Source organism: Cololabis saira, chromosome 15 (assembly GCF_033807715.1).
Source record: "Cololabis saira isolate AMF1-May2022 chromosome 15, fColSai1.1, whole genome shotgun sequence".
NCBI classification, from domain to species: Eukaryota; Metazoa; Chordata; class Actinopteri; order Beloniformes; family Belonidae; genus Cololabis; species Cololabis saira.
The window spans coordinates 20,842,638-20,867,327 of record NC_084601.1 but is presented as its reverse complement, the minus strand read 5'-3'; the positions used below and the strand labels follow the sequence as shown (position 1 = coordinate 20,867,327).

General features: G+C 42.1%; 1 protein-coding gene across 1 annotated transcript in view; it reads right to left on the bottom strand.

The window, feature by feature from the left end:
* Positions 1-24,296, bottom strand: part of nt5c1aa (5'-nucleotidase, cytosolic IAa) — a 34,522-nt gene extending 10,226 nt beyond the window's left edge. Inside the window, exons 1-5 of the mRNA XM_061741063.1 lie at positions 24,150-24,296; positions 19,880-19,924; positions 13,942-14,109; positions 11,952-12,081; positions 5,570-5,692 (exon numbers count right to left, since the gene is read on the bottom strand). Of these exons, the coding sequence (XP_061597047.1) occupies positions 5,570-5,692; positions 11,952-12,081; positions 13,942-14,109; positions 19,880-19,924; positions 24,150-24,296 (613 nt within the window). The remainder of the gene's footprint in view (positions 1-5,569; positions 5,693-11,951; positions 12,082-13,941; positions 14,110-19,879; positions 19,925-24,149) is intronic.
* Positions 24,297-24,690: the final 394 nt, after the last annotated feature.

Below are 24,690 nucleotides of genomic sequence, written 5' to 3'. Positions count from 1 at the left end.
GGACCCGACTGTGACGCCTGTCATACAGCCCCTCCGTCGTTCTCCCCTGGCCCTCCGTGATGACATCTCTGCTCAGCTGCAAGGTATGCTGGATGACGACATCATCGAGCAGGTGAACGCGTCACCCTGGATCTCCAACTTGGTGGTGGCCAGGAAGAAGTCTGGGGGGCTGCGACTCTGCGTGGACCTTGGAGCGGTGAACAAGGCCATCATCCCCGACAAATACCCCCTGCCAACCACAGAGGAGCTCACCGCCCAGTTCCACGGGTCCACCGTTTTTTCGAAACTGGACCTCCGCCAGGGTTACCTCCAGGTGCCACTACACCCCGAGAGCCGCAACCTCACCGCTTTCATCACCCACAGAGGGGTGTTCCGCTACAAACGCATGGCGTTTGGGCTAAGCTCCGCCCCCAGCTGCTTCCAGAAAATTATGGCCTCCGTCTTCGCAGGTATACCGGGTGTGGCAGTCTACCTGGATGACATTGTGGTTCACGGGGCCACGATCGAGAAACATGATGAGCGCCTGCACAGGGTGTTCAGTGCAATGGCCAAGCACCACCTCACACTCAATGGCGAGAAGTGTGTCTTCGCTGCCCCAGCCATTGACTTTGTCGGGTTCCGCCTCTCAGCGGGTGGCACGTACCCGCTCCACTCCAACACAGAGGCCATCCACCGTGTCCCGGAGCCAACCTCAGCCGCTCAGGTGGCCTCTTTCCTGGGCATGACGGCGTATTACCTCCGTTTCTTGCCACAGTACTCTGCCACGACTGCGCCGCTGCGTAAGCTGCTGAAGCAAGACGAGCCCTGGGTCTGGACACCGGCATGTTCCGACGCCGTGCGCCTACTGAAGTCCCAACTCACCTCTGCACCGGTCCCGGCCCACTTCGACCTGGTCAGCCCCACCCTCGTCACGTGCGACGCCTCTGCCCTCGCCGTCGGCGCGGTGATGTCCCAGCTGCAGGGGGGCGTCGAGAGACCGATCGCCTTCGCCTCGCGGGCTCTCAGCCCCACAGAACAGAGGTACTCGGTGGGGGAGCGGGAGGCCTTAGCGTGCCTCTGGGCTTGTGAGCGCTGGCATATGTACCTTTACGGGCGCACATTCACACTGAGGACCGACCACCAGGCCCTCACTACCCTCCTGGCAACGTCAGGCACCGGCCACAAACCGCTCCGCCTCCATCGTTGGGCTGACCGACTGCAGCAGTACAACTTCCGCCTGCAGTTCACGCCAGGCCGCGACAACGTGGTGGCTGACCTGCTGTCACGTGCGATCCCTAGCCCACCCGCAGCCCAACCTTTGGCACCCGAACGGGACCAGGCCGAACAGGACCTCATCCAGCTCCTCCACACACCCCTCCACGAGACAGTGTCGCTGCAGGAGCTTCGGGACGCCTCAGCGGACGACCCCGTCCTGTCCACTCTCTCGACCTACGTCAGGCAAGGCTGGCCTGGGAAGGTGCCCGACGAGCTGCTTCCCTATCACAGGGTCAGGGAGGAGTTGTCGTGCTGGAACGACACCTGTGTCGCCCGCGGGCTCTGCACTGTGGTCCCTGGTGACCTCCGGGCGCGTGTCCTTGCTATGGTGCACGAGGGTCACCTGGGCATAGTCAGGCTCAAACAGAGGTGCCGTGATGTCGTGTGGTGGCCGGGCATCGACAGGGAAATAGAGGCCCTGGTCAGGGACTGCACTGCTTGCCTTCTTAGCGGCAAGACCAGGGCCCCGGCCCCACCCCCACCAATGCAGCCGTTAGACTGGCCGTCACAGCCCTGGGAGCACCTGCAGCTTGACATCTGTGGTGAGCTGCATGGGGTGCCGCATCATCAGAGGTTCCTCGTCGTGGTCTATGACCTCCACTCTAAGTGGCCGGAGGTGGCACCCGCGGGCTCCGTCACGGCCAAGGTGCTCATTGACATTCTGGAGTCTCTGTTCGCACGTTGGGGATTGCCCCGGAGGATCACGACTGACAATGGACCCCAAATGGTCTCCCATGAACTGTCCTCATACCTGGCGGGGAAGGGGATTCGCCACATCCGCACAGCGTTCTACAACCCGGCGGCGAACGGGGGGGTGGAACGTTTAAATCAAACGCTGAAAAACGGGATCAGGGCTCATTTGGCACAAGGGTGCACACTCACCACTAGTCTCCACGGGCCACCCGACATGCCACCACAGGAGTTTCCCCAGCCTCCCTCATGCTGGGACGGGAGCTCCAGCTGCCTCTGGATAGGCTCCGCCCAACACTGGCTCAGGTCCCAGTGCACCCGGTTCAAGCTGCAGTCGCTACCCGTCAACGCCAGATGAAGGACCGCTTCGACAGGACCCGACGGGTTAGACCACCTGCCATCGCTGTCTCGGATTGGGTCAGGATCCGACGGCCTCATCGTGGCGACAAGCTCCAGTCGTTCTGGTCAGACCCCGTCCAGGTTACCAAACGGCTTGGTCCAGCTTCATTCGGGTTAGCTGATGGCACCCGCTGGCATGCTAAACGCCTGCGTAAGGTGCAGGCCCCACCGGCGCCCGGACTGGGTGTGCCGGCCTTTACAGCCCTGCCGGCTGCACAGTTCGATGCGGCAGCCGCCCCAGCTGTCCAAGCGCAGGCCGCAGTCGAAGAGCAGCCACCGGAAATTGCTGCTGCACCTGAGGGTCGCCCAGCTCGGGCTCGCGCCAGGCCTAAACACCTGGGGGACTTTGAGACTGAGTATCACACCTAGGTTGTGTGAAGGGGGGGGAAATGTTATGTCTGGTAGTTCACGACATACACTGTCACTTTAAGAACTTTCGGGGTACGACTCCCCGGTTCTGGTTTACGACAGTCTGTTTTTACATGCGTTCATGTGTAGTTCAAAATAAATGGAGTCACGTCAACTCCGACTTGAGTTACGTGTCGCGTTATCTTTTGCAATATAACACAGCACTCAAGCCAGGATATTCCAGTTTAAAAAGAGGAGTTGCAGCCCTCAACTGATGTTTATGTTGTCATTTTTTGTTTTGGCCTGAAGCTCCACCCTCCACCTATCTCCCAATCACCAAGTCAGTATTGTTTCGGCATCCGGGTTGCCAGCTCGGCTCTAATTATCGCAGCGATGGCAGCCTATGTTCCTGCTGCATTCTGCAGCCTACCTGGCAACCTCTGGCCGGGGGGAGGAGGGGGAGGGTACACGCCGCTCAACAATATTTTGAAAGTGACTGCAGTACCAGTTTTGGCCATTTCTTACAGACGGCTCCTTTAACAGGTTTGTGGCCATAAAATACTACAACTGCTAGAAAAAAATGGTTAGAAACTGCTTGAGAGTCACTTTTTTCACAGCTCTGCATATTTTTCCCTTTCTAATATCTTCGGCTTTCCTGTCCTTATTGCCTTAGTAAGCGACCTAGCTTAATTATTGCTGTTACGACACAGTGCTATGAATCAGTACGCAGTGACTGGGAGGGGAAAACGGAATTACTTTGGATGGTCTTTGCTGATAGAACGGATGGGACACTGTGAAAAAGAGATCATGTTCCCTAAAACAAAAATTCCTTAAAGTGAAAATGATACTGATATGTTAACATGAACAAAATTCTTCTGTGTTGCTTTCAGAGTGGAGATAGAATGGAGGAGGTAGTATCAGAATGATAGTGGATGTGAGGACTGCCTCTTGTGGTGACGAGAGAGAGTTGTTGATTTACCGGTTGATATATGTTCCAAACCTCACCTACGGTCATGAGCTAAGGTGCCAAAAAATGTTTTTGAAAAAATCCTCATTTGAATGTTAACTGACCCCAGCCTTTGGGATATGATCTGGAATTCAGTTATCTGGGTGGAGTTGAGAGTATCCAAAGAAACCAGTTGAAATGGGCCAGACATCTGGGCAGACATGTTTGCAAGACCTTGCATGTCTTTGGAAGACCAAGAATATGGAAAAGCTTAAAGATGCAAGGTTGGGGGGACTGATCGATAGATAACTCTTTACTCAGGTGATTGGGATGTAATTTGCTGGTCTTATGACAAAACAAGAATCAAAGATTTTAAAATCAGCTATTATGTTTGGAATAAAGACTTTTGAATTTAATTTAATAAAATTTTAAGGCTGTCAATGTTAACGCGTTAATAACGCATTAACTTAACGTCCTCTTAACGGCGACAATTTTTTTAACGCACGATTAACGCATAGGATTTAAAAAAAATAAAAAATGCGCATTATATAATTTCTGGCGGTCGACGACACCGTAGCTTGAAGAAAAGTATGGTGGACTACTGCGTGAACCTTTTTGAAAAGCAAGGAAAGACGGAGAATGAAAAGGGACTTTTGAACGGCGAGTTCACTCTCAAAAAGATGCCACATGGTTCGCTGGACAAGACTAAAGTTATTTGCATGTTTTATCGATTTGAAATTAGACATAATTACATGGAAAATTTAACTGACCAATGCACTTCTTGTACAATGTTTGTGATGCATATGATTAATTGTTTTACATTGAGCTGCTTAAAAAAACAAGGAATCTTAAGTTAGTCCTTACGAGTGTAAAGTTGGGGACTACATTTGTGGAAAGTTGAATAAACAATGGCATAAAGCAAACATATTTGCCCTTTCTCATGTTGTTAACAGTATTAAAAACATTTAAAAAAATACCTTAAAGTAATTTAGAACAGCAAAAAATGTGCGAATAAATGTGCGATTAATATGCGATTAATCGCCAGTTAACTATGGACAACATACGATTAATCGCGATTAAAAAAAATTTGACAGCCCTGTTTTTTTTTTTTGAACATTCTTTTTATTATACATTTTCAAAATTATACATGTCCAGTGCAGTATATATACAAATAATTTGAAATATGTAGCAGATCCAGAATACACACAAATTAACGATTCGCAAGGTCCTCAGTCAGTCCAACATTTCAGGCAGTTCCCAGGTACTTCAACACTTTCCCAAATTTTGCTCCAAAAAGGCTCATCTTACCACCTATTCCAAATCTCACTCTTTCCAGTGAAATATAGTCCGCTATCAACGACTTCCATAACTGTGCTGAGGGAGGTTCTTCTCCCACCCACTTAGTCATAATAGCCTTTCGGCCCAACATAAGCAAGAACTGTAAGGTGTTCTTATAACGTGATAGTGATTTAGGGACACTTCCCAGTAGACATAAAAGTGGGTTTGGCTGAAATTGTTGTTCTATTATCCCACTAATCTCGTCACATACAGTTTGCCAGAAACTTTGAATCTTCTCACATTCCCAAAGATAGTGCAATCTTGTTCCCAGTCTAGTTTTACATTTTTGGCAGTTTGGAGAGACCCCTGCTGTATATTTACTATATATATATGGAGATATATAGACATTCTGTAAAATATTATACTGCATTTCTCTAAGTCTGTTGCATATTGAGATTTTTGAGGGTAAGAGTAAAATCTCCTCCCATGTATCACTTTGACAGCCCTGTTTAATTTAATTGAACTAAATAACTCAGAAGTGCTTTTAATACCAATTTATACATGACAATAAAAACTATATTTTTTTATTTTTTACGAGTCTTTGACATTGTGTCACTGAGGGAATATTCCATGTGTGGGGCAGTACATGCTCACCTTCGGCCAGCGCCTCCCTGACCTTTTCAGCATCAGCAGATAAGTAGAGGTTGGTTTGCCAGGCCTTCAGGTAACCAATAGGACTGCTTCCCCCCGTCATACAAAACCTCTCAATGAACAAGTCTGTTGACAAAATGGATAAGAAAAACAGGTTTAGCTAAAAGGAAGGAAGACTATATTGCTTGTTATTGTGGTCCTGGAATTGTTACTTCAAAGTAACATCTCTGCATCCCAGATATTTAACTCCTGGCTGTAAATTCCTACTTGTACATGTCTTCTACTGCAAGAGTTGATGTGGTTTGTTTTGTGTGACGTCATCAGTACTGATGTTGCCAAGCTACATACACAACTACCCAATACATCCATGCTGATCTGTGGAGAGTTCAACGACATCGTTTTCTACTAAATTATTCTCAGTTTATATTGCAACAGTATTGTTTACTTTAATGAATAATAGAGTATTATCCAGTTCAATTGGAATACAACCTACATGGAATGACTTTCTACTCTGTCTGAGGGAACACGCATTAACTCCGAAGATCAAGATAAAACATGTCCCTCAAAACTGAAGTGAAGGGAAAGATGTTGGCAATAGTCCATTGTCCAAAAATATGGAGTTCAGCTTCTATTCTGAGAAAGATTAACTTTACCCTTTTATTGTTGTTGAACATATTTTTTTGATGAGTAGCATAGTGTGGTCAAACAATATGCGGTTTATATCAGGAAGTTTAGACCAGAAATATATCAGCTAGGTTCTTGCCAACAACGCCCAGCCTTGTATTCTATTCCTTCTAAACATATTGGCTACATTTGTGGTATAAATGAGAATAACAAATACACTAACAAACGCAAAAATAACCATAAAACAATGTAACATAAGGCAATGAACAAAAAACAATAATCAAAAACAATATTTGACATGAAAAATAAAATCTAGAAAATCTCAAATCTAACAATAACAAAATAATAAACTAAAGAATAGAATGGATGACAGGAAAAGTTAGAATTTTTCACCCTAACATAATTCACAAAAAAAATGAAAGACATTCTGGCATCAGAAATAAAAGAAAAAATAAGACGAAAAAAAAAACATTAATTTGGGTAAATTGGTGTTTTTTTTTCCCCCTGTTGCCAGAACTTACTTAATATATTTCCCTTAGAGGATTAATGAAGTATTTTGAATTGAATTGAGTTTACTGGTTGAGATGAAAGGCTTCTTTTCCTGTCAGTTTTTCCTTCAGTGGTCGTCACCCCGAATCATCCATCTCCATCTAACCCTATCCTCTGTATCTTCTTCTCTCACACAAACTAACTTAATGTCCTCTTCAACTCCATCCACAAACCTCCTCTTTCTAGACCTCCCTCCTGACAGTTCTATTCTCCTTATCCTTCTCTACTGATATATTCACTACCCCTCCTCTGTACATGTCCACTCTGAGGTTGATTGGAGGGCTTTGGATGGAGGGAAGTGCAGTGTGAGCGGTGGAATCAATAATATAAGTTACCATAACTATGGAGAGGACTCAACTTTACATTACAATGTCACCAGGAGACAATATACCCATACAAGCGTTGAGTAGGTGCGTAGAACAAATCAGTGAGTGGATGTGCATAATTTTCTTCAGTTTAACAAAATCAAAACTGAAGTACTTGTCGGATCAAAAGAAGAGCGTTTAAGAGCCACACAACTTCAGCTGAATTACCGAAACTAGAAACCACTGATAAGGGTCAAAATCTGGTTGTAATCATGTTCTCAGCGCTGAACCTTCAGAGATACATTAAGACAATTATAAAGTCGGTGTTGGGATCTGCGGTGGGCTGGATCCACTCACAGAGACAGAATCGACAGAATCTGTGAGTTTCAAAATCAAGAATCCTCTTATTACAGCAACGAACAAAAACCGCTGCACCGAGGCAGGGGAAGAAAAACACATGAAAAAACTCTGCTTACGCAGACTGGGGAAAAACTAACAGAGATCTGAAAAGAAATCAAAGTACAAAAAATGTTAACAAGATGGTTTACTTAGTAGGAACAAGTAACAAGCACTGGCTCAGACAGAATTTGCTGAATTATCTTGCGTGAAACAGATGTCACAGGCAGTCTTTTAACACTCCCTGAAGACCAGCTGCAGGTGTGGGAATCAAGCCACACCTACCAGCTACATTCAGGGAACACATCAAACAAAAGGAAAATGAAATTATAACAACCCAAAATGGACGGTCGGCCTTCTATCACCTGAAGAACATCTCCAGGATCAAAGGACTAGTGTCTCAGCAGGATCTTGAAAAACTCATCCATGCGTTTATCTTCAGTAGATTTGATTACTGCAACAGTGTCTTCACCGGTGTCTTCACCGGTGTCTTCACCGGTCGGCATAACAAGTCACTCAGACAGCTGATCCAGAACGCTGCTCACCAGAACTAAGAAAGTGGACCACATCACTCCAGTTCTGAGACCTTTACACTGGATCCATGTACCTCAGATAATAGATGCTAAAATACTTCTGTTAGTTTATAAATCATTGAATGGTTTAGGACCAAAATACATCAGACTTGTTGCTGCCATAACAACCATCCAGACCTCTCAGGTCTTCTGGTTCAGGTCTGCTCGGTGTCCCCAGAACCAGAACAAACTTCCAGAAAACTGCAGGGATGCTGAAACCCTAAGTTCCTTTAAATCAGGGTTAAAAAATTTCGCCTTTGACTAATTTATTCAAACTGTTCTGAATTTAAATTAAAACAAGGTTTACTTCACGACTAGACTGTACCTCTAGCTTAAGTCTAACTTTTCTATATTCTGTCTGTAATGTAACTCTTTTTTTCTCTTTACTTTTTATTATGTTCTTCTAAAGCAGTGTCTCCCAACCTGGGGTCCGGGCCCCCCCTGGGGGGGCGCCAGAGATCTCTGGGGGGGCGCGAAACTTTGTCTGCTTTGAAATTACACAGTTGTACAAAATTATATTTGCGAATGAGTCATTCATAAGACATTGTTAGGAATCATTTATGAATGTCTTGAATATTTTTTGTGTTTTTTATACACTGGTGACAAACACAGGAAATTATTTCATTCCTTATTATTATATCATTACTCAACATTTAATCTACTCCGACAGGTTGTTAAAGGAAAAATGTAAAAAAATGTTGGTCTCATATTAAAGGAGCTTGAGGCTCCTTTTAAGAAATGAGACTCTCTAGCGCCACCCTTCGCCACGACGGTCGTTGGGGGTACTGCAGCCAACAGTGAAGCCGGCACGGGAGAACGGGGAGAACGCACATGCAGTGTCATGTGACGTCACATCCACAGCCCAGCGCGGGAAATTCGGGACCGAATTGCAGCACATTTTGCAGCACACAGCCTGTTCAAGGCAACAGAGAGATACACTAGAGGGCTCATTCTTTTGGGTTTAGAACGCTTCATCTGACATTATTACTAGAAAACTTAAAACGTATACGGATTTTTTTCATAAATCTTGCCACAATCCGGCCTCAAGCTCCTTTACAAGAGACATTTTTCAGAAATATTTGTATGTCCTTTTATGTCTTTTTGTGCATATTTTATACATTGATGACAATGGAGAAAAACCAACGAGAAATGTATCAAAAAAACATAATTCATGTTCATTTTTCAGTCAATTAAAGACTATTTTGGTGCTAGTATGTACGGGTCGGGGGGCCTGGCTGGTCTTAGACACAAGTAGGGGGGGAACAAGGAAAAAAGGTTGGGAACCACTGTTCTAAAGCATCTGGAATTGCCTTGCTGCTGAAACGTGCGTCACAATTAAAGCTGCTTGAGACTAGATTGTGGGAAGAAAAATATCCCCACCATTGTTTACTTTTGGGGGGATTTAAGGGCGGGGGGGTTCCCTGCATGCATGAAAGTTTTCATATCTGTCTTGGAATTATTTGCTTACTCAGAAGATCTGAAACACTGTGTAAACAGAAGCAAATAATCAGCGCCTTTGTGGTTTTGTATAGCTTTAGATCTTGCTCTAACTAAGCTACTCTCTATGTGCATCCATGTACAGGCAGATATTATGCATGTTGTGAGGTTTCGGTTTGGATTCCCACGGAGAATGGCAATGTTATTAAATGAAACCTCAGTTTTCTACATACAAAAGCACATTACTGAGTTTGCCTGTCATTCTGACTCTTGGATCCTTTAATGTTAAGGGTTAAGTAGATGCAAGATTGTACAGTACTTACAGCCTGTTCTGCAGTTCAAGTGCCCCACAATGTAAGAAAATAAACTCAACACTTAAAAATAATGACTTTAAGCAGATGATGAGCGATTACTTCCTCACTCTCACTCCCATATTCACTTTGAAGCTACTACAGCAAAGACATCTTGTGTCTCTGCTTCTCAGACTCAACTATTCTCAACCATTCATCAGACTCTAAACACAGAAGTCATGTTTGCCTCTATTGCTGCAGGAAGATCACAGGTCAGGGTAGCGATGCAGGAGGCCACCAGAGAAATCTAACATGAAAGCATCTGGAAGTCTGTGTGTTGATTTAGTGGCTTTGCTCAGACCTCTTTTTCTTTGAGTCTTCTTGGGTTATTTTTCTGTCCCAAAGGACTTAATCTTGTCCCATCCTGAAGGTCTGAATATCAGAAAACATTTGAGGACTTGAACAGGAAGTGCTCTGTGGAGGGGATATCACAGGAACTGACATTTTCTTGGGAAGGAGCTTGTCAGTCAGCTTTTCATACACCACGTTTGCCTCTCAGCCGAGCTTGTCTCAGCCTCTGTGCGGTTTTCTTTGGTTATCTCGTTTTCATCTAATCATAAAGTGCACATTTTTGTTTACTTCAAGTTGAATGTGGAAGCTGAAAATACAAAGTATGGATGCAGCAACGTTCATAAACATGTAATAACCACATACTACTTCTTTTTTCTCTCTCTTTACACAACTGTGAAAGTGTGGTTATGAAGCAGGTAATTGTCCAGATAAATAATGAGCTGTTTCCACTGTTTATCCATAAAACAGGTACAGTGTGTCTTTCCACACTGTATTCAAGGAACCTGCTAAACCCTCTGCAACAAGTTAGGTTTCTGCATAAGTTTCTGAAAGTTCAGAAGCCCCTTAATGGAGGATACCATGTTGGCAGGAACTGACTCTAACCAACCCTGGTCGATCTAAAAATGGGCAAATAGGAGCAATGAACAAGCCCAAATTTAAAAACAAACCCAAATTAACTCACTTTACCTTAACCTACCTGATTTAAATAAGCCAATGTTCAGAAGTTAGAAGTTATAACAGTTTGGTCTTAACAACTCACAATGCATTTATCATACAGACACTCACAAAAAAATCCCCTAATTATGCATACATTTATAGTTCTATATAATTATGCCAGATATCTGTACAAAGGACACATTTTGATTGACAAAGAAGAGGGGACATGGACACTTCCTCGTTAATACATGTTTCAAATTGTTCTTGTAAAGTTTATGTGAGAAAATGAACCTCAAATGTTGTAATTCACCCAGTAGTTTAGTTTAGTGGTCCCTGTTTTCAACCTGGACTTAAAGCAATTTAGAGTTTCAGCAGCCCTGGTGTATTCTGGGAGTTTGTTCCACAAGTGAGGAGCATAAAAGCTAAACGCTCGCTCTGGGAACAGAAAGGAGTGACCCTGACGACCGGCTGGTTCTGGTAGGTTCATAATGGACCAGGAGATCAGAGATGTATTTTGGCTATTTTGGATCAATGCATTTGATCAGTGTTTGAATTGGATTATAGTCTCCTGGCGAGATGGTTATATAGATTTATGTGTCATCTGCATAGTAATGGCTTAGTTTATCCATAAATGTAGTAGTATTTACACATTGTCACATCATTACTGCTGCTTGTCCTCAAGGAATAAGGATTATGAAATTATGCACATCAAAAGAGATTGAGAAGTGGATATAGCAATCCTGACTGAAAGATAAGTGCATATACTCCACATACCCGCTTATTTATTTCTTGCACGGCACCACTGAACACAACCCATGAACTAGCTTTCTCTTATGACTGCTTTTCATGACCAACAGAATTGAACGTCACGTTAGAAATTAAATGTCCCCAAGAGTCTGTCCACGTAAAAGAAAAACAGTTCACTCCTGCATATATTTCTAATCTTTGCATCGTTTTGTTAACCTACTGTACTTTTTATTTTGAGTGAAACATCTGTGAAGAATCCCCTCCTTTCTTTTAAACTGATAACAAATTATAAATTAAGTGTACATTAGCTTTATAATGAAATAAATCTTCAGGTTTATATAACTTATATAACGCAATGTGTAGAATGTCTGAGTTTTTGAGACCATAAAGGGAGGTAGTTGAAACCCAGAACTCTGTCTGCTAGGTATTTTCTTTAAACGCTACCAGAGAGACTTACTGTGATGGTTGATGGTGTTAATGAGACGGATTCCTACATTTGCGTGGTTGTATGTCACCAAGACAATGTCAAACAGTTCTTCGCTTTGTGGGTACAGTTCCCTCAGATGAGTATTGACAGCCTCCAAAGCCTGTAACGATGCAACAAAATTAAGCTGAGAATCTCAAGAAAAAAAGAAAAGAAAAACTGTATTACTGTGGCAAGAAAAAAGTATGTGAACTGACTGGTTTTATGCAATAATTTCCCCCAAAAAGTGATCATCTTTATCACTAATAACAAACAAACATAGCATTTTTCAGTTGGTAACACAAAAACAACTGTTAATGTTTTTAAAAAACACAGCTCTGAAACATTCACAGTATTAGAGGAATAGAAAGTGAACTTTTAAACTAAAAACATCAGTGAAAGCCAATAGGAATCACAGGTTGCATGTCTGGAGTCCAGCAAATAAACTGAGTTTGAGCATGTGGCTTAGACTGATTTTTAAAAAACAACATTTTAAGGTTATCCGTCAAGATATTCATCAGAGGGGTCTGCTCATGTTGATGTTGATCTACACAAGCGTCAGGATCCTACAGAAGAGTATTAGGGCCATGCAGGAGAAAAAATATTTGAGAGAAGATTTTTTTTTTATTGTGCACTTCGAGAAAAAAGTCGAAATGTCGAGATTAATGTTGAAATAAAATTTCAATGATAAAGTCGAAATTTCATGAATAAAGACGAACTTTTTCTCAACATTTCAACTTTGTTCACGAAATTTTGACTTTTTCTTGAAATTGTACTTCAACATTAATCTCCACATTTTGCCCTTTTCTCGACTTTTCGACTTTATTCACGAAATTTTTGACTTTTTTCTTGAAATTGTACTTCAACATTATTCTCGACATTTCGACTTTTTTCTCAACATTTCAACTTTTTTCTCGAAATTGTACTTCAACATTAAAGCTTTACATTTCGACTTTTTTCTCGACATTGCGACTTTTTTCTGGAAGTGCATAAAGAAAAAAAAATCTTCCTCCTATAAAATATTATTTTTATTTTTTTATCCTGCCTGCCCCTAATACTCTTCTGTAGGATCCTCAGTCAGATAAAGAAGAACCTACCGGTACAATAGAAGACTTTACTTGAAGTGGCACTAGAAGTTCACCATATTGTTTTGTGGACTGATGAAACAAAAGTTTAATTGTTAGGAAAGAAAGCCTGCAGTTTGGTGGTAAAAAGGGCCCATCTAAGCCACATCAGAACATCATCCCAGTGCTGAAGGGTGCGTCATGATTTAGCCTTGCTGCATTGCCTCAGGGCCTGGACCACTTGATGATGATCTAGGGGAAATTATTCCCAAAATATTCAACAGGGTAATATCTGGGTGGATATCCATAAGATAAGACAAGACAATCAGAATGTGGGCGTTGCAGCAGGACAAAGACAATGAAGTATCAACGTAAATCCACCAAAAAGGATTGAGTGCCCCTAGCAGAGTCCAGACTTTGACCTCATAGAGATACTGCGAGGTGACCTCAAGAGAGCCCGTCACAAAAGGTATCCTACAAATCTTGGATATTTTAAGTCATTACTGCTAAAGGAGGTTCAAGTAGCTGTTAACATACAGGGTTTGTATACGTTTTATTTAAGGGTTGTCAATGTGTTTTCCGTGTTTCTTGTGGCTCTATTGGATTTTCTTGACATTGAAAATACAGAAAATATCTGCCGAGTGTGGGAAGAAGACCTGCAGTAAAGGAGGACTGGGGTCTCGGCTCATCCATTTGCGCCAATTACCTCCCCCAGGATCGTTGCTGTTGTTGAATGGTTGTGTTTAATACCAGAAACTGTTTTGTCCAATAACTATGAGTTCTTAGCTAAAGTACATGTGTTTGTCTATTATTGTGATAAAGAGCTGATGAGAGGCACATTGATGCAGAAAACCAGTTATTCCCAAAGGGTTCACAAAGTTTTTCTTGACATTATATATTATTTTGTGTGTGTATTTAACCTTGACAAAAGCGAAAGCAGGTCCAGGAGCAAAAGGTTCGTTCTCATGCTCGATTTGGTACCTCAGATATTCCTCTATGCCTTGCTGTTCAAACACCTTCTGCTCCTTCTCTGTTCGAAATAAGACCCGAGAGGAAACAGCGATTGTCACCGCATTCTCTGGCTTTGGCTGTGGAACAAGAGACAATGAAGGGAGTGAAGAAGAGAAACAGACAAAAGGGAGGATGAGCTAACAGTTCAGCAAAACGATGACACGTGAGAGCATGACTCTCTTTTTATAATTAGCAAGATTAGCTCATTTGTCAACATTATTGTAAGAAATGATGCTGAAACAGTTGAGACTGTTAACAATCTCAAATATACTTGATAAAGGACCCTAAAAAGCGCAAGCTTTTAAACACAACTTACGTATATTTCAGTTTGCTAGAACACTTGTGTTTGACATAAGAGTTCACCTGTCACAGTTAAAGATGAAGACCTATGTGATTTAATTTGGATTATATCAAATAATGGAGCCTTTGAGTGAACAGAAGGGATGCAAGAAAGCAAAGAGCTGATCTCTGGCTACAGGCCATTACATAATCAAAGGCTGCACTCACAAGCTTTTTTTGTCAAGGAAACAGCTGGACAGAAGTCATGCTGAGACATGAACATTTCATGGTTGTTCTCAAGAGCCTGAAAGTCAAGTACACACACTCAGCACAGATGATGCAGACAGACAGCGCAGACACAGTTTGAGATTTAAAAAACAAAAACAAAGAAATATCCTGGGCTACCAGCAGTGGCTGTAGCTCGGGATGGAAGGAGCCATCTCTGCTCCATAATTCCCAATTTACAAATCAAAGTTCAATGAAAAGAAGCTACTCTTGTAATTACTATGACTTTCTATTTACAGTTATAATTACACTAAGAACCCAATATATTTTTTCCTCAACTTAATGTCATATGTTCATGTGTAAAAGAACACTTAAAGGCACGTTCACGTTCACTCTAACCCAGCTCCTTGACTGCCAGGCTCTGCGCAGCACATTACCTTCAAACATATTGTATACAATGTGTAACATATTTTACTTAGCCATTGCTCTCACATCTCCTTACTTTTTGTGGAGGGATTCCACATGATCATTGTCACTTTGATGGGAAATGTACTCTTATACTGATGCAATCACAAGGATCTTAACACCAAACATTCATTTGCTCTTTTGCATAATTTAACTGGTCAAAATGTGTTGTGGTTTTCTCTTTCTACCAAACGTCTGGGGTCAAAACATAAACATATTGTAACGTGTTTCACATGTTTCACATGTTTCACAGCCTCTACAGTCGTCGTTGTTCTACTTCAAATTATTGTTGCACATTGCTGTTGCAGTTTATTTAAAAACAAAAATAAAATAGATAACGTGTTTACAGTAAAGGGTTTATAAATGATCTATTTGATTTTTTTGTTTCTTTTAGTAGGCCTACACTGTAGATGACATTCAGTATCACACTTAGTACTATATCACTTTCAATATTAAGTGTAAATCAACCCCAGGCTGCTCTTGTAGCTGAATTTGCTCCCATTTCAGATTAAAAACCATAGATGGGTAAAAACATGCCAGGCTGACAATAGGATGATGGAAACAACTCTGCTGCAACTAAACTGTGCAGCTCTTTGACATTTTATCTATTGCTTCTCTGTGCGGCCAGTAGGGGCAGGTAGACGGCTCTTCTTCTCTGAATCTCCGTTGCCGTGGTTACCACCTGGCAGTTGATCCAGCACAATGATATTAAAGTTATCAGGCAATTTGACCGAACTTGTTTTCTAGGTGTAGATTATCACTTATAACCTACACCTGCCAGCCAATCAGAATCGAGTATTCACAAAGACCGTGGTATAAATAAATATAATACAATCAAACACAAGCCAGATCCAAATCGATGCCATGATATAGTGTAGTGTAGCGTCTGTTCCATCGCTGTTTAGCTAGTAAGTTTACAATTGTCATTTCCTGTTAACTCTGATTCGCTAGTCAAGGGCTAGCACTCCACCAATCAAATTGGTCATAGAGTCAGATGGCTAGTGACCGATTCTACATGTCAAATCGGTGCAGACGGACGACTGCATGGGACACACCAACATGACTTGAGTCAGCGACCTCGCACAACTACTGGTAGGTGTCCTACGGCCGATAATCGGGTTGGGGTGTCACGGTCCTTAGGTGGGACTCTGGGGTGAATGTTGCTCCTGATGTGAACCCACTGTTAAGGGTTTCAGTGTCCCAGTGACAGCAATTGCACACATGTTTTAAGAAACATACATTCCTACGTATGTGACTCCTAACCTGTTTTTTTTCCTACCAAAGAGTAATCCAACAGGTGGGATGCTGGAATGAAATCTGGGTTCTACCGGTAGCACAAGTGCCACGATCTGGCTATGCGGCAGCCGTGCTCCATCCTCAGCGCAACCTCAAGGCACCCCGATGTCGCACCATTAGAGGGCAATATAATATTCAATACAGAGGTGGAATAACATCTCGAACCTAGTACCCAGCACTCCTTGTTTTCAAAAAAAGAACACCAGGGGTCTCAAACTCACGACCCGCGGGCCAATTGTGGCCGGCGGGATGGTATCTTGTGGCCCCCCACCTTAACATGAAAGGTAATGTTAGTGTGGCCCGCAAGTTTTATATTGTAGCAGCCCCGCTGTTAGCGACTGTGTGGGACAATGTTATGATGTTCTGGTTTCCTACTGTGTGCTTGTCCAGTGAATGGAGCATACGTGCGATTGAATTGGGGGACGGGGGCGTGTGTGTTTGTGTGAGAACAAGTGAGAGAGAGAGAGAGCAAAAAGGGAGACAAAAGAGCAGCTTTGGATGTATGAAGGGCAGGAGTGTCGGAAAACGGAGGCGGCGATTAAAATAATGTATATACAAGTTTTTTTTGTACACCAATAAAGGACGAGTGGCGAGAGAGAGCAGGAAGCAGCGGCAGCGCCGCACAGCGCCACTTCTAGGAACCTGCACCAAAGCAAACAGTCACACCGGAAAAAACATTCAGGCCAGCAACTCCCCAAGCATGAAGTGGAGCTAGAAGAAGAGCTTTGCCTCGCTGCAGCTGCCCTCTGAACGCCTCTATCCTCTGTGTAAATTTACTCCAATTAATGAACAAAGCACAACAGTCATTACTGTATTTTGTTAGTTTTATTTAAATTTTATTTATTTATTTTATTTTGTTTTATTTCTATTTATTTAAAGAGGAACTGCCTCTTGTTAGTGAGAGAACACTGTGGGAGTTGCTAAGGAGCTGCTGTTAAGCCGGAAGCTGATAAAACATAGGTTTAAATAGGTGTGCCCCCCTGGAAAAATGTAATGCCCCCCTCCATTTGTTTTTGCAGCCGGGTCTGAAGGCACTGGTGCCGAAATACATATGATGCGCAGGTGCGACAAGCACAGGTCGCGGAACGCACATAAAACGACGCTCAAAACAGCACAGCGTGCCACTTCCAATGCTGGGGGACTTATTTTGGCCGTACTGCAGCGACAGTATCAGTCTTTGTGTAAGTGATTAATAAAGTGGCGTCTTGAGCAAAGGCGACTTCTGTGTCCAGTGGAGAAATGAACAAAACACACACACTTTGTTAAATTGAAGGAAAATTCAAGGGACACCACGGCTCCTTTACACACATGTTGCGCTGTGAGATTTTGGGAGCTGCTACTAAATAACTGCTAGTAATGACATTTGAGAAGTTTGGATTTTTTTAGCGTTTTTTAACGTTTTTTTGTGGAATACCTGATGCGGTCCAGCCTCACCCAGGTACTGCCACCAGCGGCCCCCAGGTAATTTGAGTTTGAGACCCCTGCTGTACACTGTATATACTATATATGCAGATGCTCTCTGTTTTGGTTTATGCTACATTCTGCTCCTGTTATCATACTTTTTATGATGTCTATTTTAACTATTATTTAATCATCTTGTGTTTTTTTTCTAAAGTATTTCTTGTTTTACTGTCTGAAGTGTATCATAGAGGGGGGGGGGGGGGGGGGGGGGTCACTCGATAAGCCCTCTCAGGCTTCTGACCTCTCCAGCACATTTTCTTTTGTCGTTTTTTTTTATTTTTGTTTATTTTCTCTAAATGCATTCCATTGTATTTTTTTTCTTTTCTTCTTTCAAAAATGTGCAAATAAATAATCTAATCTGATCTAAGGGTCAACAGGAGCTTGTAAGTATTCTGTAAACTGAGAGCTCCCAGGCGATTACAAGTTTACTCGTGGGATTTAAAACTCACACGAGAACAACGTGCTGATGTGCTTGTTTAAAGATGGATTTTCTTGTCGTATCATGTCGCTTCCTTTATACATAAAAAAAATGAGTAGTGTCAGCGAAAAAGTGCTTTTTGACTGCTAAAATTAAACTCTTCTAGATTATTAACGTCTTCTGAGACCCTCTGATTTGTTTTCCTTCAGCCTACACAGGTTAACATAATGTGGATTTACAAAAGAGAATGCAGGAGATCCTTCCTGCCCACAGCTATAATTTACACCGACTCTTTAAAGAGTCTAAAACTCTGACAGTCACTGCAAACACAATTTCTCTTTGGGGACCAATAAAGTACTATTGAACTGAATTGAATAAATATCATCCTGAGACAGCTCAGGCAGTTGGCTGGAAGTTTGCTAAATCAAATTCTCTCATCTTCTCCTACTAACCCCCCAGACACGCACACTCTTATCTTGGCCATAAAGCCTCCGAGTTTGTTTTTCACAGGATGAGACAGAATCTAGTCCACCGTTTTGAATCACGCGAGACTCAGTCACCATGTGACTTTGTCAGTCATCCATCTTTCTTTTCACATGTATGAACAGCCATCGTGACACACACACGTATATAATCTGAAGTTTGTGTTAATGTTTAGTTAGTTGTTTATGTGAAGTTTGGGGATCAGAATTTATCCCAAGTGTTGTTTCGCTATCTTTTAACACTTGTGTAAATACATTCTGTTTCAATTGAATGAGGGAAGTTGTTTGCATTTATTTTATACATATTTGTCACGGCTGCTGGTTGCAAAGGTCTGTGCTCAGACTCCTTCCTTCATTGTTATTCTGTAACCCTGGCAACAGCCTGGCACGTATGGAATAACGGCTACTTTAAGACTGATTGTGCTGTTTAGTTATTATTTCCTGATAAGTCAGGTGGTGCCCTGTTGATTTATTCATTTTGATCATTAATTTATGATAAGTCATCTTCTTGTAATTGTTAATAACTCTCTAATAAGTGAACCAGCACTCCCTTTGTGGTACAACATAAATGTCAGGTTTCAAATCTCTTTTTGCAAACATGTGATTTGTCTTTTTGATCAGCACGAGGTTTTCAAACAAAAGTGCCAAAACTGAAACTCTGAAAAAATGTGATGAAAAGAAAGACTTGAAATTCGTAACTCTGGGTAAAGGTTGTTTTTGTTGTTGTTTTTTCCGGTCTATTCAAACATTATTCAAAGGTTAAAACAGTTTTTTTTAAATCTTAAACTTTCAAACACAATGTTTCAAGCCTTCTTTTGTTACTTTTGAATTAACCCCATTACAACATTTTAAAACATTTCAATGATTTCTCATATTTGTTGACAAAGTGGGCATCCTTTACCCATCTTTGCTCCTCAAAGACTCAAAGGCCTTTCGTGCACACTGCATCATCACCAAACAATCATTACAGTGAAACGTACGAGATGACAATATTATCTTTTTCTTTGACCTCTGAACATGTGACTTAATGACTCAGCATGACAACACACACAATGACGTATCAGGTCAGGCTGTTGGTTAGTAGAGTTGGCATATCCGTGACCATGCAGGCACATCAGCTGTCACAAAGGAGCTCAAACAAGGGTGAAAGGGCAGCGCTGATGGTTACCCAGAAGCCATGGACAAATGTTTCAACCTTATGTAATGATAGGACATACTTACGAAGAACATGGCTCCCTCCACCTTCCGGACTCGTCTCCCTGTCACCTTAGCAAAATGACAGTTTTTATGTGTTTTAATTCACCAGAGATCATTTTCCACAGCCCCTTCATTTCCCCTAAACACTTGAACTGTTCTGGTAATATGATTTTCATGAAGTCTTATGAAGCTATGAAGACAGATACAGAAATTGCACAATGCATATCTAAAAACAGACAAAATTACATTGGACTTTTTTACATTTGTACTCTGGGACAGCTTGGCAGATGAGAGCGTTGCTTCAACATATCCATTAGAGTCAACTTACTCTATGAATAACAAGTCACACATTCTCAAAGTGATCCTAGATCCAGATCTTTGCTGCAATTTGATACTGTAAGTGTTAACTGCCTGCTCCTCCCCACCCCTCCCTCGCCCCTTGCAGTGGGGATGGCCCTGTGGGAATGCATCTATCATATGACTCCCCTGCTCAGAAAACCACAGTAACTTTACAGCAAACTAACCGAGCAGTATGATGGAAAGGCCAGGTATTTGTCACTACTTGAGAAGTTTTATTAGCACCAAACCTCTGTACATGATCCCTGTCAGAGCTGTGGCAGATAAGGTGTGTTCAACCTTAATCCATCACTCATCTGGTGATCTTTCATCTAAATATCGAAGGTCAGGAGCCTTCCCTTCGATCAGTGGGGCAATTAAAAGCTGAGAGACATTCAAGTCAAACGTTGGAAAAACTAAAGGAGGGTTAAATGTCAAGAATAAAGAACTGACACTATAAGCAGAGAGTGGTGCACAGGGAGAGATATTTATAGATAAAGTAAAGGCCAGTGTGGATGCAGCCTTTCCATGCCTTGGTACACAAGGTAACACTGGGGGGGAGTGGGGTGGGGGTGGGGGGGTCACTGTACACTGCGGGTAATAGAAACGCTGGTCTATAATCAGTGCAGTGCAGAAGCCATGTGAACCACACATACAATCACTCAAAAAATGAATGATTATATGTGTCTTAGAATTTGATTTAAATGGGGACAATGCAGATCTGATTTGAATACTTCAGCATCAACAGGCTATCCTGAATCAGTGTGGCTGTTGCCATGTCAACCGAATGCGGGATGACTCCATGATCATCACAGAGCCAGTTTAGATTAATTATTATTAATCTTAACAATAATTAATAATAATTAATGAAAATTAATAATAATAATAATAATAATAATAATAATAATAATTTAGATGAATTTGTCCCAAATTTAGCATCTTTTACACAGTGACAGCAGTATAGAGAGACACTGGAGAACCTGGCTCGACTCTCATGCTGTGTAATAACAATGAACCCAGACAGGCACAACATTGTCTCCTCAGTACAAGCTTTCATTAAGCACTACAACTGTCTCTTTACTTTATAAACCACAGTTGGGAGCAAGTCACTAATGTCTATGGTCACTTCTGGCCGAGGCTCCCCCTGATTGCTATGCACGTAGTCCTGTAACAAAATCTTCTGTCTGTAAGGCCACTGTGTTTTGAAACATCCTAGAACATCTGACTTTTTTCCCATGGTGACTTCTGCTTGTCGCTTCACTGACAGCGGGCCTGACCACTAACGTCGGACTCTGCGTGGAGTTTGCAGCCATTTTTGTGTCCTCGGTGCACCTTTCAAACATCACTCGTGTCCCTGTTGCTCCCCTCCCAAAATGGAGCAGAGGTGTAACAGCCATGAAACGAAGTGTAACACCATTCACAGCGCAGTGAGGTGGAGTAAACGTGCCATGGAGCTGGAACAAACTGACAAAGTTAATTTGTCCCATAAAGCTTGACTGCCAAGTACAGTATATATTATTGTTGTTATCAGATAATGTCTTGGCGGTTTATGCTATGGCCATGATTATACTTGTTATTACTATTATTGCTATTGTTGCTTTTATTTTTCCCTTTATAATGTCTGTTTTTTTATTATTTTTACTGGCTACTCTTATATTTGTACAGTGACCTTGAGTGTTGACAGCTTCCTGAATCTTTTCAACATACAATTAGCTTCAACGCATAATTAGCTGCTTATTCTAGACATTTCAGTCCAGTTTCACTGTTTTTCCAACCTTGGGCAACTTCAAAAGGCTTCATTCAGTGGCTGACACTCAAATGAGGAGCTACTCCGACTATATCGGCATCACAACTGCATCACAACAACAATCTGAAAGAACCAAACTTCAGTGGAACCAAAAGCAGAGTCTGTTAGCATCTGTAAAAATGTGATGCAGCTTTACGCAACACTGGGTAAGAACCAACATTATTCATTTAACCTGGTTCAAAGCTTGACATGCTACCTGATTTCATACATCAAACAATATGCAAAGTAGTAATTAAAAGAGCGAGATAAAACAATTAGCGTTTAGCCTCAATGAATGATACACTTAAAGAGCTTTAAAAGACTGGAGCATTCATTTAAAATCTAAAGGTCAGTGGCTTTTCCTCAACACCTAGTTTCTCAGACACCAGATGCCTTCATGGGTAACCACCGATAACTTCATTGAGTTGTCAATGGTGACAATTTCTGCCTTGTACTTGTTGTTTCAATCCAGTCAGTGCACATAATCTAATATTCACACTGCCCCCAAAAAGCTAGTGCATAGCCTGTTTTCTTTTGTTCATGAGCACACCAGAACAGCTTATTTTTATCAGGGGGCCACTCACCGGTATTGTATTTCGGGCGTGTAAAGTGCATGTAGGTAATTTTCTGTCAATACAAAAGTACATCATACCCTATTAACAGACCTCAGACAACTAAACATCTAATTAAAACCACCAATGAATGCTTCCTGAGACCTTTAAATGATAATACAGCGCTCAAATAAGAAGAAGAACATATGCATAATAAAACATTTTTAAAGACCCCCTCACTCGGGGGTGGCTATGAAGATAATTTGGGTTCGGTTCCATTTGGCCATGAAACCCAGATGAGAGCGATCACGTCAGCGTGGCAACATTTTTAACTTGAGGAATGACAACTGCTTTATCAGGGACTCCACAGAGCCCACCAATCCTGGGTCGCTTCAGCTACACACATCACGATAAGGAAAGTCAATCCGTGCACTGCCTCGACCTCCTCAAGTAAGTCTACGACTCAGTGCAGCAACAACAACATCAACAGGACACTGAGAGCCTTCATCCAGAGCTGCATGGGACTGTGAAAGACTACTCTCAGGTTACCATCTACTTTAAAGTTACCATCACGTGCAGTATAAACAAAGAACATGATTTGCCCGCACTGCTATTCTGCATAAGTCTGAACCCTCTTGGAAATTTTAATAAAAACGTTGTAATCATTGTCCCTTCCTCCTGGAGACGGTGCTTAAGTCATCTTTTCCAACCTAATGCTGTTGTATATTCAGAGTTTTAGATGAAGACCATGTTTACAATCTGAAAATACGCCACTGTGACTGCACTAATCCTCACGCTGCCCAGATTACTCAGCTTTTTTGCTATTTTTAGCTCGAGTCCTTTGTACTTTGTCATCCTCGCTGGTATGTGTTCATACATATGAGTTCTCCTGTGTCTAGATTCGTATTCTTTATAATACCAGTCAGTTCACTGATCCTGTGTAAAGGCTACATTCTGTCCTGTTCGGTATGTCTGGCAGAGCCATAAAAAGCCCTACACTTTTGGCAGTGAGGATGAAAGTTCAGCCCATGTCCACGCTAACCCTGGGTGAGCTGCAGCTTAATTTCTCTCCCAATTTTGTACATTTTGTACAGTCTGTTCGTATCTATCTATCTATCTATCTATCTATCTATCTATCTATCTATCTATCTATCTATCTATCTATCTATCTATCTATCTATCACTCAAACCCAGCAGCAAAGAAGTGGTCAAAATCACAGTTTAGAGTACCAACCATGTCCACAACACTGATCTTCCCAATGTTTCATCTTAAAGTTGTCCTAGCTCTGGTCCTAATTTGTCCGAGAAATGATTTAAGGTGTCATAGCATACCGTAATTGATGTTTTCTTAGCTCAATTTTCAGTGGTTCTAGCTAGATTTTAAGTTGTCATAGCTTAGCATTGTGTTACATTTGATTCAAGTTATAGTTGTCCCACATAAACCCCGAGTTGCACGTGAGAAAACATTTGCATCAATGAGCTTTAGATCAACGCATAAAGAGTGCAAAGATATGCTGAATGAGGGATGCCTGGTATTAATTTACAATAATTGATGGGGAAATTCTCACAAACAAAATCCTCAAACATGTATCCCCAGATCACAATTATCAGTGACACTTACTGGCTCTGCTTTGGTGGTAAGTCCCAGCTTGTCTTGGTTCAACTCTTCTTTCTGTTCCCATGAGCTTCTGCTGTCGCCGTTGGAAGACGGGGCATCTTTGAGCTCCTTGACTTGTCCACCCATCACCTGCACAGGGTTCAGACTCATCTTCACACCGAGCTACTTTGACAACTCTGCTTTCAGCAGAGACTCAGTGCTATTCTTGTTTTTTTTTTTAAAGCAACGATGAAGAAGAAGGAGAAACCAAATGGATAAAGAGTATAACTGCTGTTTGGAGCATTTATCAAGATTAACCTTTCATCTCTGCTGAACGTTGGCTCACAACAGTCGTGTGATGGGCTAAAATGATACGTCTGTGCTCCCTTGTCTGTATCACGCTATAGATTTTTTTTTGCCTTCAAGAGGATTATTGCTCCCAGCATCCAATCCGGAGGGCATATGGAGCACTCAGTAGTTTAGTTTTTATCCCACTCATAGTTTCTCCCGTGTTACAGTACTCCTGCATGCACAAGGTCCCTCATGCACACTGTTTGTCCTTTGC